At 39.1% G+C, this 17446-nt stretch overlaps 2 protein-coding genes and 1 long non-coding RNA gene across 3 annotated transcripts in view; 1 reads left to right on the top strand and 2 right to left on the bottom strand.

The window, feature by feature from the left end:
• Window positions 1–7629: 7629 nt before the first annotated feature.
• On the bottom strand, window positions 7630–8635 carry LOC116697257 (gastrotropin). Its single transcript, XM_032528587.1, has 4 exons — window positions 8505–8635; window positions 8241–8401; window positions 8038–8127; window positions 7630–7942 (listed from the first exon to the last, which is right to left on the bottom strand). Exons 1-4 carry the CDS (start codon window positions 8569–8571, stop codon window positions 7883–7885), a joined length of 378 nt encoding a protein of 125 aa, XP_032384478.1. The 5' UTR covers window positions 8572–8635; the 3' UTR covers window positions 7630–7882.
• A 3043-nt stretch (window positions 8636–11678) lies between these two features.
• On the top strand, window positions 11679–12888 carry LOC116697125 (uncharacterized). The gene is made up of 3 exons (XR_004333924.1): window positions 11679–11919; window positions 12539–12668; window positions 12836–12888. It is a non-coding gene; the product is annotated as an uncharacterized LOC116697125 (long non-coding RNA).
• A 3057-nt stretch (window positions 12889–15945) lies between these two features.
• The window catches only part of LOC116697412 (alpha-1A adrenergic receptor), an 11153-nt gene continuing 9652 nt past the window's right edge, over window positions 15946–17446 (bottom strand). The window contains exon 2 of the mRNA XM_032528779.1: window positions 15946–17065. Within this exon, the coding sequence (XP_032384670.1) occupies window positions 16500–17065 (566 nt within the window). The 3' untranslated portion in view covers window positions 15946–16499. The remainder of the gene's footprint in view (window positions 17066–17446) is intronic.

The following is a 17446-nucleotide window of genomic DNA, read 5'->3' as shown; positions in this document are numbered from 1 at the left end:
GGGGGGGTGGAATATTCCCCGTCCTCATCACTGGAACTTACTCTGCTGACAAGTCAGTAACTGAATGCATGAAACAGTCTGTTTGCATCTTAGTGGAACAACCTCGTGGTCACTGGTCTCACACATCTGGGGCCAGTCGACAGTAATTGCTTCCCAGATGTCTAAAGCTGCAATCCCCAATCTTCACTTCCTGTTAACGTATAAACACATCCAGATTCCTAGCGTCGGTCACAATGGTTGCCTACTGGTTACCATGGTGATATCTTAAATGGCAGTGGACCCCAGGTTCGGGGATGTTGTTGACCGGGGGACTGAATTAAAGGTGAAACTAAAGATAATCCTCATTACTGATTAATCTGTTTATTTTCTCGATTAATCATTTTTTCTAAAAAAAAAAAGAAAAGAAAAAATACAATAGTTCAAAATGCCAGTTATAATGTCCCACAACTCAATGTGATATATTGAAATGGCTTGTTTTATTCAACCATTGATCCAAAACACAAAAATATTTAGTTCACTGTCACTTATGATGTAGACAGGCCTTACATTTCACATTTTCGATGCTGAATCCAGAGAATTTTGGGGAGATTTCTTGAAAAATGACTACAGTAAAACAATAGTCTGCTGTGGATCAGCTAGTCGATAAATCCACTAATCCTTGCAGCTCTACTGTGGACCCTCAACTTCTGGGATGTGACTGAATTCAACCCGTTTTGCTGTGGACATTGCACATCTTCCAATGTTTGGCCTTGTCCTCAGCAGTTTTAACACTTTAACACTACGTGAAGCATTATAATCACGATCTGTTGGTTTTTCAGATGTCTGGATAGTATAGATATGAACTATACTATGCCTTTTTGTTTGAGCTTTTTATGTACAGTTTTGTAACCTTTTCTTTTTACATTCCTTTTCCTTGTATTTTAGTTGAAGCTTTTTGTGATTCTCCTGATGAATGCCGTTGGTGTGAACTAGATTTTTGTTTTAGAGTTCAACTTGCTCTTTTCCTCATAATTCATGAGCAACTTCTCACTGAGGTGTCAAAGGTGCAATATGTTGTTTTTCTGTTTAAACTGACCACAGCCATCACTGTCTCGTGTACACCACTGGTTCATCTTTTGTAACTTATTTTTGATAATTGTGTGATTTGACTTGCTGTAGTGTGATCTCCTCTAGAGGGCAGCGGGCTCTAAACACACAGAATATGTTGCATATTGCAGCCGCCTCCTTTGAGGGATAGATATTATACTGAATGCTTTTGTCTTTTAGCTAGAGATTTCTCCCTCCTGTGAAAGGTGCTGATGTCACTCACACCAAACAACACTTTGTAATAGTAATGAAACCACAAACTTCCAGTTTATATTTTTGTATTATTTTGTACCAATTTGTAGTCTTGGTTTATGTGACACTGAATGAGGAAGAAGGAGTTCTTTAATCATATTGTGCCACGGAATAATAAACACACAAGTGAACTGAGTTTCTGAGGGGTGTTTCTTCTGAGGAAGCACGACTGAAGTGCCTGCAGCTATTAGGGAAATGACGGCTTCCACTGCATTGCTCCAGTGGGTTTAAAGGGAAGACAATGCAGCAGCGGCAGTGATAAGCCCAGCTTTACACACAGCCCTCCAGCTGTGACCGCACGCTGTCAATGCATCATTCATTTATATAGGGCTGGGCGATTTAAGGAGAAAATCAGATATCACAATATCCTTGACCGAATACCTCGATACTGTGGCGATAATGTTGTGTTGACAACTGCAACTGATGCTTTGACAAAAATTTGTGTAAATATTTACACAAATTGATTTAAGAAAAATAATCTTCAGTAAATATGTCTAAGTGGGGAAAATGCAAATAATAGAACCGTTACAACAGTCTGGTAAGTTCAGAAAATCACACCAATTCACTGTAATGCAGCCTTTAAAACCAAGAAAAGACAACACGTCATATTATATTACAATCTCTAAAATCAAAGACAATATCTAGTCTCATATCACGATATTGATATAATATTGAAATATTGCCCAGCCCTATTTATATTACTAACTCACATTAAAAGCCAGTGGTGAAATGTAAATGACATATATATATATATATATATATATATATATATATATATATATATATATATATATATATATATATATATATATATATATATATACACAGACACACACACACTGTTCCTCTCCACAACATTTTTAGAGAATATTATACAGATTAATTTTGACATACAAACATTTGAGGGGCTTCTCAAGTTTGATGCACTTCTCCAGATTAAGCTACCAGCAGTACTTAGGGCTGATAAACTTAACTTGCACCAGCTACTAAACATACATTGCTTCCACAGCTTAAAGCACACTTTGTATTTGAGGTCAAATCAAAAGCAAATATTAAATCTCTCATTTCCACATTCACAGCCATGGGTGGAATAGAATTTCCATGAGTAATACTACTTTTCATGCTGCAGACAAAGTTATTGTTCAGTATTTGAGAATCGAGTTCAGTCTCTCCTCTGAACTCCGCCTCCTCCTCTCAGCCAGAACTTTCTGTCAAATGGCATTTTGATCTATAGAAATCTATTGAGTGATGGTGCTCTCTCTCACACATGAGACATTATACTCCAATATAATGCTTGCAAATTGACCGCCCTCTCGTGTCGGACAGTACAGTGGACTGTGGACATTTTTGAGCCTCGGCTCTGTTCTCTCTAACACAGCAGACTACTGCAGACTTTTGTTATGAAACTCAGGATTTTGGTAGTTTTTTTTTCCTGAGTCACAAATCTGGAACGTGACCATGTGCAAATGCTTATGCATATCAGCTCACAGATCTTTAATTAGCATTTAGTTAAATAACAAAAGATATAAAAAAATACTCCACTTAAGCCTGATGAAAATGTAATTAAATTGGCATACAGATTAAAGAGCAATCAGTACTTATGTATTGCTGTTGAGATTGAAGGGGGGTTTTACAAAATTTTCAATATGAAGCAGCCTGTCTTTAAGGGGAGGGAAGGGGTGGAGACATGGAAGTCACAGTCTCCTGTAAGCTTAGGGGGGGGGGGGGGGGGGGGGGTCTCAAGAAGCTGCTGGCTTCCTTTTACGTGTCTTCGAGGAAGAAACTGGAAAAGGATCGGTTGGGGGTGTAGAGAGGGCTGCTCAACTTAGGTTTGTGTGTGTGTGTGTGTGTTTGTGTGTATGGGAGGGGCCAATTTACAAAATGATATATTTTTTTTTAACTTGCATTATAAAATGTAATCAGGATTGATGTTTTGTGCTTATATAGTGCCCCTTCCTAAACTAATGTGTGTTTCATCAAATGTCCACACAGCAAATATAAGATCCCAGAAGTATTCTGGCGTAGAAACGGTGTTTATAATACACAAAGTGTCTGGGGAAGATGGATTAAAAGAGGCCCAGCAGTTCATTTTTAACCTGGGGCCCCTCCAACTTTCTGGCCTCACTGTATCAGTATTTTCCCAACATTTATACATTCTACACAAATGGAATGATTCTGTCCACTTCCTCAATAAACTGGAAACCTTGCATACTTAAGTCAATGTATTGTACTCACCTCTATGGATGGTGGCAACACTTTACTCACGGTGCACTAAAATGACTGTTTTGATAAAATTACATTAAATCTCTTCAATGTAAGTTGAGGTATATTGTTACACTCTTTGAAGGATCAGTTGTTGTAAATGGTTTTCTATTTCTTGCTGTTGTTTAGGTGGTGTAGGCCAATATTCTCATGTTTTTCCCGGTATCATCGTGAGTTTGCCTCTACCTGTCCCCTCTCTGATTCAGGGATTCAAACGTTTTTAAATAGCAAAAGCAAGCCACTGAATTTCCCTTTTGCTAAATATTCCGCCTCTTAAAAATCAAATCCTGTTTTATTCCCATTCACAAGAACACATGAAAAAAAAACAGCTACCATCCTTCCTTGTGATGTGTGATGTCACACTCATTAAAAAGCTCCTAAACAGGCACCTTGTGATATGATACCATTACTAGGATTTTCTTTTGCAAACGCCAGAGATTCTGTGATGAGCATTTCTCCCGTTTTCTCTTTTTCATGATGAAACGTAGCATGTCAAATGTCCAGGTCACCGAGGCTTTATGTTACAGAGGGAGCAATGTAGTACTGATTCTAGTTCATTTTGTCACTATGCAACAGCATTCCTTCTTTAAATGAAACCCAGTAGTTCTCTGCTAAACACGTTAAAGATTGGTTTCCATACGTTCTGGTAGAACAGAGTAATAGGTGATTAATATTAACACAGTCAATGCAAATGACAGCTTCCCAAATGTAAATACACTCCAGCTATTTATCTGATAACATTTCATATCCATTTTGAAAAGGTAGGAGCCCATTCTCTTAATGCATGGAAATAGATCACTAACCCTCTGTTTTTTTATTGTGGAAAGAAGGCGCCTCTTAGTGGTTAAAATGCAAAAGTGCGTTTTTTTTGTGTGTGCTGTTCCTCTCAAGGAGAACGTTTGTGAATGTAGCTGATTGGGACACTTCTCTTTGATTTTAGAATACTTGGCTGTTTGCTTGTTGAGGGTAAACGTGTTGGTCCATGTGAAGCCTTCTCTGTCCTAAAGCAGGTCAGAGGAGAAGAGGGTTTATCCATACCAATGTGTTCACGACTACAAGACTGTACAGTGTTCACGATTTGGAGCCAGTACTGTTTTTGAATTTTATCTGAAAGAAAGATTTTACGAATGGAAGCTGGACTGGCTTTACTGTGTGCCTGTGACACCTGCTTGACCTCTGCACTCTGGCAGACATGCTCACGTGGACAACAGCATGTCTGGACCAAAACCTTCTTTACTTGTAAAAGAAAAACGAGCAATGGCGGAAGTTATCTAGTATACAAAATAAAGCTTAGATAAATAAAACAAATACATTAAATAATATACAGTAAATATTAATATAACTTAAATAAATGTTTTTCTTTGAGTGCTTTGGTCCCATTATGAACACGATTGTGGTTTTAGATGTTAGCTTGATCATCAGACTGATTTGCCACTTAATTTTCTTCATATCACATGTCATTTCTTCAATAATATTCTAATCACTGAAAACTATTGTACATGTGCCGATTCACAGGTCTGGAACCAGGCTGGTTATATGTTGCATTTGAAATGAATAGCCCTCAATTGAGACACCTTACAACGCGCTGCAACGTTTGCAATTCAGTGCAACAACGGACTTCAAAAACTACTCAGAAAATTTGAATGAACACCTCTGTCTCAATAATTGTCCTTGCATCTTGAACTATTGCAGTGTATCCTTTTGCACAGGTGTTGGTGATATTGTGTTCATGACACAAGATTCCTCCTGAGGCACAGTTCACATTAATCAAATATTTATTTGAACACATTTTACCAGCTGAGCTGAGCTGAGGCCCCGTCCTGCTTGGCTCCTGAGCCTGCAGCGCTTCCTTAATGCTCAGTAAGGCTGACAAAGGACAGACATCCCTCGCAGATATTTGGTTTAATGTCGTTTATTTGCATTTGAAATAAAAAATAAAAGAAGGAAACAGAATGAGATTTATGTATGATGAGTCAAGACACAAACTTAAAGACGGCCTTTTGAGTTCAAGTGATGATTAAATACAATAAACCAAAACAAAACAAGTCTACACACTGTGTCATAACCGGTAGTAATGCCGGAGTTAATTCTAAAAACAAAACCCCAATTAAAAACACTTGGTATTTCCTATATAAAAGGTTTTTTTACTGTATATTCCAAAATTCAAATTTCTCTCTGGTCGTCCTGAGACCAGACGTTCTGAGTTGGGATTCTGTGATCTGCTCAGCGGCTTTCTCACTCGGTCTCATGCAGGGAACAGAGAGGAGTGCTACTACACTGCTTGCTGTAGTAGCATGTGTAATACTGTGCAGGTTCAGATCCTTCAGTATCAGTGAGCCCACTTTACTTTACTTTGCTGTGTCATTCTGGCTTCCCGTCCTTCACATTTGGTGTTCAAATGGCGGCCTGCTCAAGTATTACAGCTACACAGGCAGAGGTTGGTCTCATGACAGCTGGAGTTTGTGTACTTTTACAGAAAACTCTACATTACTCATTCAAAATTGTTCAAAATACATGTATAAACATGAAAATTAGGATAATATTTTCATTTCAGCGCTGATTCATTAACATTTCTGTAAATCTGCCAGGGTTAGCCGGCCGGCTAATTTTCGATTGTAGTCCTTTGGCGAGGTGTTAAGCGAACCTTCAATTTACTTGGTAAGTTTTTCCTAGATGTCAAGTCAACAATGAAATACAATTTACAAAAGTGCATTAAAAACACACAACAATAAACATAAACAAGACACATTAAGATGACAGCAACAGCAGGACAGACCATCACTTACAGAGATTAAAACTGAAAATGAGGGGAAAAAATAAAAAAAGATGAAAAACACAAACAAGAACGTTCACACTATTTCACAGATCAGCAGACGCGCCTAGCAAAGGGCAGAATGCAAGGTGTGATGTAGACATTATGAATTAAAAGTGTTCACATGTCTATAGGTCACCTTTAGATGTTTTATGATATTTTAGATATTTAAACACTGTTTTTGTTCAACTGCAGTTTGATCATACTAGACCGCTGTCACTTTGGATGGAGGTAAACTCAAGATTCACTTCCCCAAATACGCTCACACCGCTGACATGGTTTGAGATGTTTTTTTTTTTTTATACATATATATATATATATATATATATATATCCTCACTGTTTTAAGTTAACACCATTGGTGCCATTACTAACAAGACGGTTAGTAAGAAGACGCAGTGAACTGCTTAATTTAATGACACAATAATGGCAATGGAGAGATTTTTGCTCATGTATTTTAATAATTAAAGGTTCAGAATATGGCATGGACAGTCTGCATGTTTAGAAGTTATTTTTCTGTGACTTCAACGTCTTTTTAATTTAACATTTTGAATGATATTTGTTTCTCTTTTCAGCTCTCGTTGCCACAGCTGACTTTACAACTACAGGTTCTGCACACAATTTGCAGGTCATAAGCCACAAATCATAAAATTATTTGTCTCTTCTTTTACATTGAGGTTAATACAATAATAGACCTACAAATCCCTCAAAAAAAGTAATGACTAAGCAAGCACCATTTACATCCTGACCAGATATGATTGCCTTGTTTACTCTTTCTTTCTACTCTCTAAGAGATTTGTATATTGCATATCCCATTCCGTTTGAATTGCCACAGGTCCCCTAGTTTGAATAGAGTAGAAAACTGTTTCCTGCTCAATTTAAGATGATCAAAATGCATGGAAGGACAACACACACAGACACACTAACACACACAGACACACACCACATCCACAAATTAGCTGGATGTGTCTGTGTCACATTTGATGTCTTAATATCAGTTTGTTTTCTATACATGGATTCCAACTTTAACCATTAAACAACTCTGATGACAAGGATAATACAAAATATCCTTAAACAGTGTTCTGTTTTATCTTCTTGTGAAATATCTCTCGTTGCAGTGAATATGTGCTACACAGAAAATGTGCTATCAGACCCAGACTGTCAAAGAAAATATAGAGAACATCAATGGTGTGAAATAAGTGAAAGTAAATCAGATTATTGCAATGTAATTATATTTAAATTATTTTTATTGGATCAAACATGGATACTGGTACGGGTTAATTATTTAATCCATGTTGAAATACAGTCAATAGTGTCAGCTCTTCCATTTATTAAAAATCTAAAAGTTTAACAACAAAACACAGTCCTGTGAAGCAAAGAAATGCTGTATTTGTTCTTCACTACAGATGGTTACTTTATTCCTCTTGCTTCAGTAATTGAGTTCCATTGACGCATGTTGAGTCTCGCAGCATTAGATCCTCTTGCTAATTCTTTTGAAAGTCACACCCTTCTCTCCTGGAGTGATGCAATTCTAGAGCACACAAGGAGAAGATACATATGCTTTTGGATTAAACTACAACAGTGAGTTTTACTCGGCAATGGTGTTTCGTTGCTTACTTGTCTTACCATCACTAGCTTATCCTCAATGATCTCTGCTGTGAAGTGGTACTGAGGAAACTGGATTGCAATCTTGTCGCCTTCCATGGTGACAGGAGACTACAGGTCACAAAAGGCCACAGAGGGAAATTGAGTTTGCTTACATGAAAACGTTAAGACAAGTCTTGGAATTTGTGGCTGATCATTTTCTGCAGAGCCTGTTCTTAACTCACCTTGAATTTAGCGCCTGTCATCGTCTCCAGCTCACATTCCTGTCCAACGGTGAACTTGTTGGACCAGGTCCAGTTGGGAAGGGTTTGTGTCCAGGTGAAGTTCTTCCCATCCTGAAGCACCTCCGTCACCACTTTGTGGTCTGTCTTTGCATTGAGAAGCCCTGTGACAGAGCAGGTGAAATTTAAAATATACTAGTTTAAATAAAAGATGACCAAAAAGTATCCATTTTTGTCTTATGTGTTAATAGAAAAATATCCTAATACCAATTACTTCCAGAAACTCCACGTAGTTGTCTTGACTCTCAAGCTCATATTTCCCAGTGAAAGCCATGACGGTGAAAGAGAGGAGACGAGGTGAGGAAGTAGTTTGAGACGAAAAAAAGGAGTGGCCTGCTGTGTCATAGTTGTTCTTTTTTACCTTCTGCCAGACCTGCCTCTTCCTTTCCTCTCATCATGTGTCAGACACTCATGTGCAGGGGCGTCAGATGGGGGGGGAAAGGGGACTCATGTGAGGAGGGCCCAAAAAGATGCTAGAAGGGGCCCATAGAAAAGGCCTTTCTACAGGGCCCAGAATTGCCCCTAATCATGTATGTCAGAAAAATGTCAGGTGTAAAGTGCCCATATAATGCTCATTTTCAGGTTCATAATTGTATTTTGTGGTTGTACCAGAATAGGTTTCATTTAAAAAAAAAAAAACACCATATTTTTATTGTACCGCACATTGCTGCAGATCCTCTTTTCACCCTGTGTGTTTAGGTCTCTGTTTTAGCTACAGAGTGAGACGTCTCACTTGTTTTAGCTACAGAGTGAGACATTTCACTTCTATACTATCTTTGGAGTTGCACATGGGGAGTAGCTAGGTAAGGCCCACATCAGCTAGATAACTCTTTCTCCAACTTTGGTCAGTAGAAGGCAGGATTAGCTGGGAGACTTCTTCTAAATGAAGGCCAGTTGTGAAATACTTGCAGAACAGGGACATGTAAATAGTTCTTTTGCAGATTATGGTAAACTAGTGTGTATTATAGCAGGGTTTTGCCATTGAGAACGAGCTAGCATGCCACCGCTAGCATGCTACGGTTAGCAACCTCGTCTTGGCTAGTTACGTAGAAAGCCGTGCAGATTTTGGACAGTTCACCCGGAGACTGAAGGCAGAGGACATTCAGAAGTCCTTATCTCACTCAAAATAGCACCAGAGACACAAAATAACACCCCAAATCCCATAATATGGGCACTTTAAGCTGCAATTTTGTAACCTGGCAAAAATCCAAAGTATTTACTTGCTCCCACTTGCGGTTTTTCCAGCATGTTGCAAGTTTGAGCATGTCTGGTGCAGTAAAATGCTCAGAACATAAACAACAGGTTTATATATTTTTTTACATGCTGTAAACATTTAAATAGAAGTTATGCATGTATTTTCAGATTAAAATAGCATCCTTAAATTGAAGGAATCACTTGTAATTAAGGCATTTAAGGCAAAGAACTAATGTGACAAATAATCTTCCACCAGCATAAACCTGCTTACAATGAACACTGTCATGAGTTACAATTATGGTATGTGGTTGAGCAATTGGTGCCTGAACACTTTACAGAGTTCACCTAACTGTCTGTCTTACACAGGGCTACAACCAAATATTAGTTTCACTATTGGTATTGGTAATTCCGCTGATTCTTTTCTCAATTCATCCATTAATTGTTTGGTCTATAATGACAAACATAATAATACAAATAAAATAAAAGAATAGCTGTTTTGTCTGACCAACAATCCAAACGCCAAAGCTATTCATTTTAATGATAATGATCATCATCATAGTTATAGAAGACTAAGAAAATTAACAAGTATTTGAAAGGCTGTAACCAGTGAATTGTGGACCCTACTCAAAAGTTTACTTCCTTACAGTTGCTGACTGAAAGTGGAAGGGACACATACAAGTAACATGTGCCTGCAAAGGGCTGTAAAATGAAAACATTAAAGTGGTCTCATCTGAATTAGGATTTGGGCCTTTTTCAGGAGAGCAGCCCCTTTGGATTGAATGTGTGTTTGTGAATTTGGGTGCACTCAGTTACTCTTCTAATTAGAGCCTGCACTCACCTTCCAACCTTGTTTATCCTCCAGACACCCTATTAGTATTTATTTATTTATTAAGTTTCTGTTCCTCTCATTGCTTGAAGAAAAACTGTTATCTGATATCTAATATCTCAGTCATGAAGACAAATAACAGCCTGGCTACCTTGAGCAAATCAAGATGTGTGTTTGTCTTGAGTCAAGATAACACTGTATATTTAGCATAAAACACTCCATGAAATAAAGCTGGCATTCTGTCAGCCTCCATGACACAAAAACAAAGCATGATAATGAAAACACATTCATTGTTAAACCTAATACTAGGTTTTATCTGCAACATTTAAATCAGTATCATTAGGAGCGTCCATCTTTGAACAGCTGTATAATCCTCCTCAATTGGTGAGTGAACAAAGTCATGTGTACAGCTGGTTGCTTTAGGACTGAAGTTACATTTGTGGAGAGACATACTGTACGTGCTTTTTGTTGTGTTTGGACGGAGGCAGTCACTTCCAGGCTGGATAAACTGATCAGGCGGGCCGGCTGTGTGGTCGGCATGAAGCTGGACTCACTGGTGACGGTGGCAGAGAGGAGGACACTGGACAAACTGCTGGACATTATTGACAATGCCAGCCACCCCCTGCACACCGTCATCAACACCCAGAGGAGCCGGTTCAGTGGAAGGCTGCTACTTCCCAAGTGTAGGACCAACAGACTTAAGGACTCCTTTGTCCCTCATGCCATCGGACTGTACAACTCGGTGGGAGGAGGAAATAGGGCAGAGAGGACAATACATAAATACAAACACATACACACCTGGACTTACACTGACACTTTTTGACTGATAATTGATGGGTAATGTCCTTTCATAGCCGAATGTTCTTATTGTTCTTCTTATTATTATTATTAATAATAGTATTACTGTTAAAATTGTTATCTTTATACTGTCTTCTATACTGTATTTCTTGCTAAAACAGATGCTGGAATTTTAAATTTCCTTGCGGGAGTCATCCCAAAAGGGTTAATAAAGAGAAGTCTAAGTCTTAATGCTAAGCTAAGCTTGCCAGCTGCTGGCTGTAGCTTCATACTGTACTTATAGTAGCAAACAGACATGATACTAGTCTAACAATTATTATTATTATTATTATATTGTCGCAGATATATTGTCTTTTGAAAATGTGTGCAAGGGATTATAACTCTAACCTGCCCTGGGAACACCTCAGGATCCCCCAGTTGGAGCTGGTTGATGTGACTTGGGAAAGTGAAGTTTGGGGTCCCCTGCTGGAGCTGCTGCCCCCATGACCCGATGCTGGATAAGCGGATGAAGATGGATGGATGGATCGATGTTAATGTATCAAAGCATTCCATATCTGATCCCTCATGATCCTGCTCTACAACAGCATTGCTGTCCCCATTTTAATTCAAAACTCAGACAGAAATGTTAGCTGTTGTAACCTTCAATATTATTTGTGCTGAAGGTTTCCCACACAGACAATAAAAAACAAGGAATTATCCAGGGGACACAACATAATCCAAAAGCCATACCCAGAGAAGTCCATGAAAATGCGCGAACATTTTATCCTCACAGCCGATATGGATCACGCAGAAATTTACCCTGAGGTATGGTTTAACTGGCTTTCAGCTATTGAGTGCATTGTGGTCCAGAAACAGATAAGGTGGAATAACACAGAGCTACAACCAGAAGAGGGTTATCTTAGCTCAGCATAAAGACTGGAAACAGGGTAACCGCTAGCCTGGCTCTGCCCAAGGATAACAAAATCTGCCAACCAGCCCCTGAAGATCACTAATAGTCTGCCATATAACCTCTCGTAAAACCACATTTTGTTTTTACACTGTGTTTTACGTAAGAATTGAACACATAGAAAAAACATAACAGAGCCCCTGCTTCCAGTGTTTATGCTAAGCTAAGCTAAGCTAAGCTAACTGTCTTTGGATTTACGGGATAGACATGAGAGAGGTACTGATCTTCTCACATAACTCTTGTCAAGGAAACAAAATTTCAAACTATTCGTTTAACATATCATGTCCAGTAATTTCATTTATTTGGGGAAATACCGCCCCTAAATGTCACTTTAGCTCCCTGATTGAAGATCTCTTTAATATAAATTAGAACATTGACAGATGTTTCTTTACCTTATTTGACAAATTGTGAATGACTAATCACATTTTAAAAATTCAACCTGACACAAAGTTTAATTCTGCCTTTTTTCTTTTATAGAAATTAAAGCTCATATACGTAGGTAATGACCCAAACTTCTTCAAAGTGTTCATGGAAAATCCAGACGGTCATTTCCAGCTCACACTCAGACATGAATCTGACACAATGTGGACCTCTGCAATTCAAAAAGGTCAGTAGTTATAAAATACTATTACAATAGTGTATGTGTGCCACCTGTGTAACACCCTTATTAATTCACAATGTCAATCTTGTCACTGTCTTGTGTTTTGAATGAAAAACAGAAAACCTCTAAATCAACTAAATCTAAATATTTACTTTTTCTGCATTTTATTTCAGATGACTATCAAAACACTGGTGATATTCTGGTGATTTATGCTGACACACTGTATGTGATGAGTATTTAGAAGGACTAAAGTATGTATGAAGTCATAAGCTCTGTATAAGATCTTTCACACTCCCATTGATCATCTGGTTGGATGGTTTTGATGGTTGGTATGACCATTTAATAAATTCACAAATCTCTGTTGTTCTGGTGCTCAGGCGGGCAGCGCTCAGGCTGTCTGACCCGTGTGCACAAAAGACATCGCTCGCAGAATGCCGGCATACGAACGTTAACATGGGTGCCACTGTGTACTGTCTTTCTGTGGAACTTTCAGGGTGACAACACACTTTTATTAACTCCCACATTGACAATGGCAGTGCATAATGTTAGCTTCACTTTTTCCACATTTACATCATTCCCCAGCCTGAGGCCTATCATCCTATATAGCAATAATATTAATAATGATAATAATAATGCATTATATTTGTTGTAAAATCTGAATCTGCAACGTAACCAGTCACATTTCTATGTCAGGTAAATGTAGTAGTACAATGTTTTCCTATAAATTAAAAGTACAGTATGTTAGTAGTACATAGTCTTTTAAGTGCTTTCAGGGCCTTCTATAACTTATTTTGGGGTACAATGAGTTAGAATAGTAACACATTCAATATTTTTCACATCTAAACCCAATCATAATAAATGTATACCTGTTTGGGGCCTTTTCACCTCAGGGGCCCCATGCAATTGCCTAATGGTACAGTCTGTTCTTGGTGCTTTTACCTGTGAACTACAGTGAATTTTACTGTTGTTACCGCGACTACGGTATGTGACGCAATTACATAGCAAGAGTATTGCTCAGTGTCGAGTTTGTAGTATTTTCCTGAGAACGCTGCAAGCAGACATACCACACGCCAAGCAATCGCCAAATTTTTTTAATATCTCCCCTGGTGTTTCTATGGTATTCCTAACATTTTAAATAAAACATAAACACATAAACATTGTTACAATATTCTTACAACTAATTACACTGGTTAAGTTGCAGAATGAACACAAATTTATTGATTCTTTAGTTTATTTGTATGCAAAACAACCCACAAACACACACAGTTGTCATGAAGGCCAAGGGCCCTATCTTGCACCCAGTGCAATTGACTTTGTACACTGACTCATGTATCATTCCTATTTTGCACCACACACACAGCACACTTTTCCCACCAGACGCACAGCGCTAAATTAGGGAATTAATTTGCGCTCCTGCTTGAGGTTCAGCAAAAAGAGGAGGCGTGTTCAGGCGCAAACGTTCCCTAGTGCTATTTTTCAATATAAGAAAACAATTTTGCCACAGACCAGGAAAAACCTAGTCTAAAGTCAGTGGCGCTAGTCTAAAGTCTCATAGCGCGTTATTCAGCTATACTATTACTACTAATATACTATTTTAATGCTAGGCCGTAATTTAGAGTGTGCACAACTCGCATACACTTTGCTTCTCTCATCTACACGGACGCAACAGTTCCCATTTTGGCAAACCATAATTACAAGGAAAGATTTGACTGAAAATGCGTTTCAGGTGTTTGAATAGGTCAGGAGACACTTTACAGTACAGTCCCCAAAAAGTTGCAGCATTCTTTGTGGCTGGTTGTGTTTTACACAAGATTTCCATGAATTATGGATGTGTTGATGACATAAATGAAGAAATTACAGGACTTAAGGAGATGTGATGTTGATGGCAGAATAGGACACTTGTTGATGGCGGAATTGGACACTTGAGGGTCAGGGAGTGGCAATGCACAATGTGCTCCTGTTGGAGCGGGTGGACGGAGATGGAGTGGGGGGAGGAGGAAGGGGCACAACAGGAGCAGGTGGTGCGTTTGGAGGCCCACGCTCCATGTCTGCAGTAATCCTCTCCAGACTTGAGGAGATGCACCAGAGTGGCTCCAGCAACATCGCCACCTCGTCAAGACGGCCATTTATTACTTTGCAGCATCCCGGACATCCTGCTTCAGCCCTGAGAACGTCGGCCTCCTCGGCTGTGAACAGCTCCTGGCGTGCGCCAGGCAAATCCACCGCCATGGAACAAGCATGCCTGCTCTTAAAGTAAATGTGAGATGGCGCTCGGATCAGTTTATTGTATGTTACGCCCGAACCACACCTAGCTACTTCAGATCAACCCGTTTTAGATTTGCGTCAGGCACAAGATTCATTTATCCCGCTGGTATGATGGCAAAAGTGCCTGAGATCCGTTTCACACTTGATACCTGCGTTTCAGATCGTTAAAATAACAATAGCATTTTTTGTACCAGGCTGTAAACATGTCAAATTCTGCTGTTAAATTGGGCATTTTAACACTTTTTATGTATATGGGTATTGCTTTGTCAGACACTCCTGAAGGTGCTAAAGGAGGGTCTGGCTACTCCACAGCATTCGGGAACGGGAGGAAAACGTGCTCTGGTTTAATGGCATTTCTTTAAACCAATCAGAATCGTCATGGGCGGTGCTAAGCTCCGCACAGAGCCGCTGCAAAATAGTGCGAGAGAAACTCTGTCCCTGCAGAGAATGATGACCAGTCAAAATTAGTCCTCATTAATCCACTGAATATAAAATTTCAACACAAAGAAAGCAAAAGGAAAGGGAAAACACATGCATCTGGTGGAATTTTCTTTGGCACCAGAGCGATCCCAGAAGTGGAACATCAAGGATATAGACTATAGAGAGCCGTCGTCACGCCCCTTTTCGGTGAACCTCATGGGACCTATGTTTCGAAAAAATATGATATGGTAGTGAACGAGGAGAGGCAAATTATTTTTTGATCCCGTTTGAATTGAGCCATGGACTACAAATAGGATGTTCAATTTAAAAGATAATTTTTCAACTGAAGAAAGTCTTTCTTTGAAATACTGGCCTAATGTTTACTCTTTACCTCAGATGCTTAAAACTGTGCCCTTCTCCTCACTCAGGACACATCCCTGCTTAAATCAAATCCATTGATGGTGTTTTATCATCAGATTGACATTAATATCTATGATAGTGGTGCACATCGTTTAGTTTATTATTGTATTGATCACATTTCTAATATTTGATATTCTGAACTTTTGAACATCGAACATACAAACGAGATGATATCGGATGATTGTGTGCACAGCAGATAAACCAGGTTATACTTTATTTTCACAACATACCATGACGATATCAAGTGACTGCAACAGAAAGGTGATCATTTGTCTTATCTTATCACACACTTTTTACATGAGCCAGGTTCTTTGTCAGATTTTTACAGGGCATACATGAATTTTTAACTGAAGGGATGGCTATTAGGTTTCTGACAATATGTTCTTTTTCCTTCAATTGTCTTTTTTGTGTAATTAAAATGCATGCACTGGTGTCTACAACCCCAAAGAGGGTGGTGAACAGTAAATTTGATTAACTGTCTTGAACCCCTTACTGTTCAATGAAAGAAACCAGTCAACCACATATACAGTAACATAGGAAAAATACCTCTGATACAGCAGCATAATCAATACTTCATTACCTTCACCTTACACTGACCACTAATGACAACAACAATCCACTAACTGATGAATGATCACGGGACCATATACAGTGAATGCAGCAAACCTTTGAAATTCTGTTTGTGACTTTAACCCTTTAAGAAACACTTCACATCTCAGTAAAACTCAACAGTCACACCATGTCATTGGACATCATACTGTTTTTGTTGACCACTCCCTTGTCTCTATTCTTCCCAAAGGAGAAAGAGAAAATACCACCAGTAGTCCCCTCAGCTGGTTTCCCTCCTCTTCCCTCCCGTCTCAGAGCTCCCTGCTGGAAGTCTGCAGGGCTGCCAGGCAGCAGGTTGGGTGTGGAGGGAGTTGGGGTAGTGCCCCCCCAGATGTATAATGTTTCCCCTTCAGGGCAAGGTGGAAGACCTTTGCTCAGGAAGCTGGGGCTTGGGCTGGCTGAAGAGGGCAGTGTATGCTGGCTGCCATTCAAGCAGCTAGAGTTGTGATCTGTTGAGCCTTTGCGCGAGTGTTCGGAGGAGCTGAAGTTGGAGGAGCGGTAATTGTAGGCCCTCCATCCGGGACGTTTACGATGGTGACACTGGCATCGTAGGATGCGGATGAAGGCCAGCTTGAACTCGCGATTGTAGCAGGGGTAGATGATGGGGTTCAGGCAGCTGTTAAAGTAGCCCAGCCAGAAGATCACTTTAAAGAGAAGATCTGGTGGGCGCAGGTTCACATTAAAAGACCCTAGAAACAGTAGAATAGAGAGAGAACATGGAAGTAGTGTCATTTGTGACCAATGGCTTTGTATAAAAACCTTAAATAACCCCTGAAACGTCCTGGAAACCTTTTTTCTTTAAAAGCTCATTACTATGATGTGATCTGACATAAACGTTAAATATTTCGGTAACACTTTACAATAAGGTACACAACAAAAGGGTAGTTATTGTTTTTGAGTGGGTAAAGAATGATTAGTTACACTTATTCAGAAAGGTAGTTATTCTTTTTCAAAAGTAGGCCTGCACAATATTAGAAAAAACTGAAATTGCTCTTTACATTTTTATCTGCAATATATATTGCGATATGAAAAAAAGGTTTTTAAAAGATGACATAAATAGCTCTATTTGG

This window comes from Etheostoma spectabile, chromosome 10 (assembly GCF_008692095.1).
Source record: "Etheostoma spectabile isolate EspeVRDwgs_2016 chromosome 10, UIUC_Espe_1.0, whole genome shotgun sequence".
Classification (NCBI taxonomy): Eukaryota; Metazoa; Chordata; class Actinopteri; order Perciformes; family Percidae; genus Etheostoma; species Etheostoma spectabile.
This window is presented reverse-complemented; position numbering and strand designations above follow the sequence as displayed.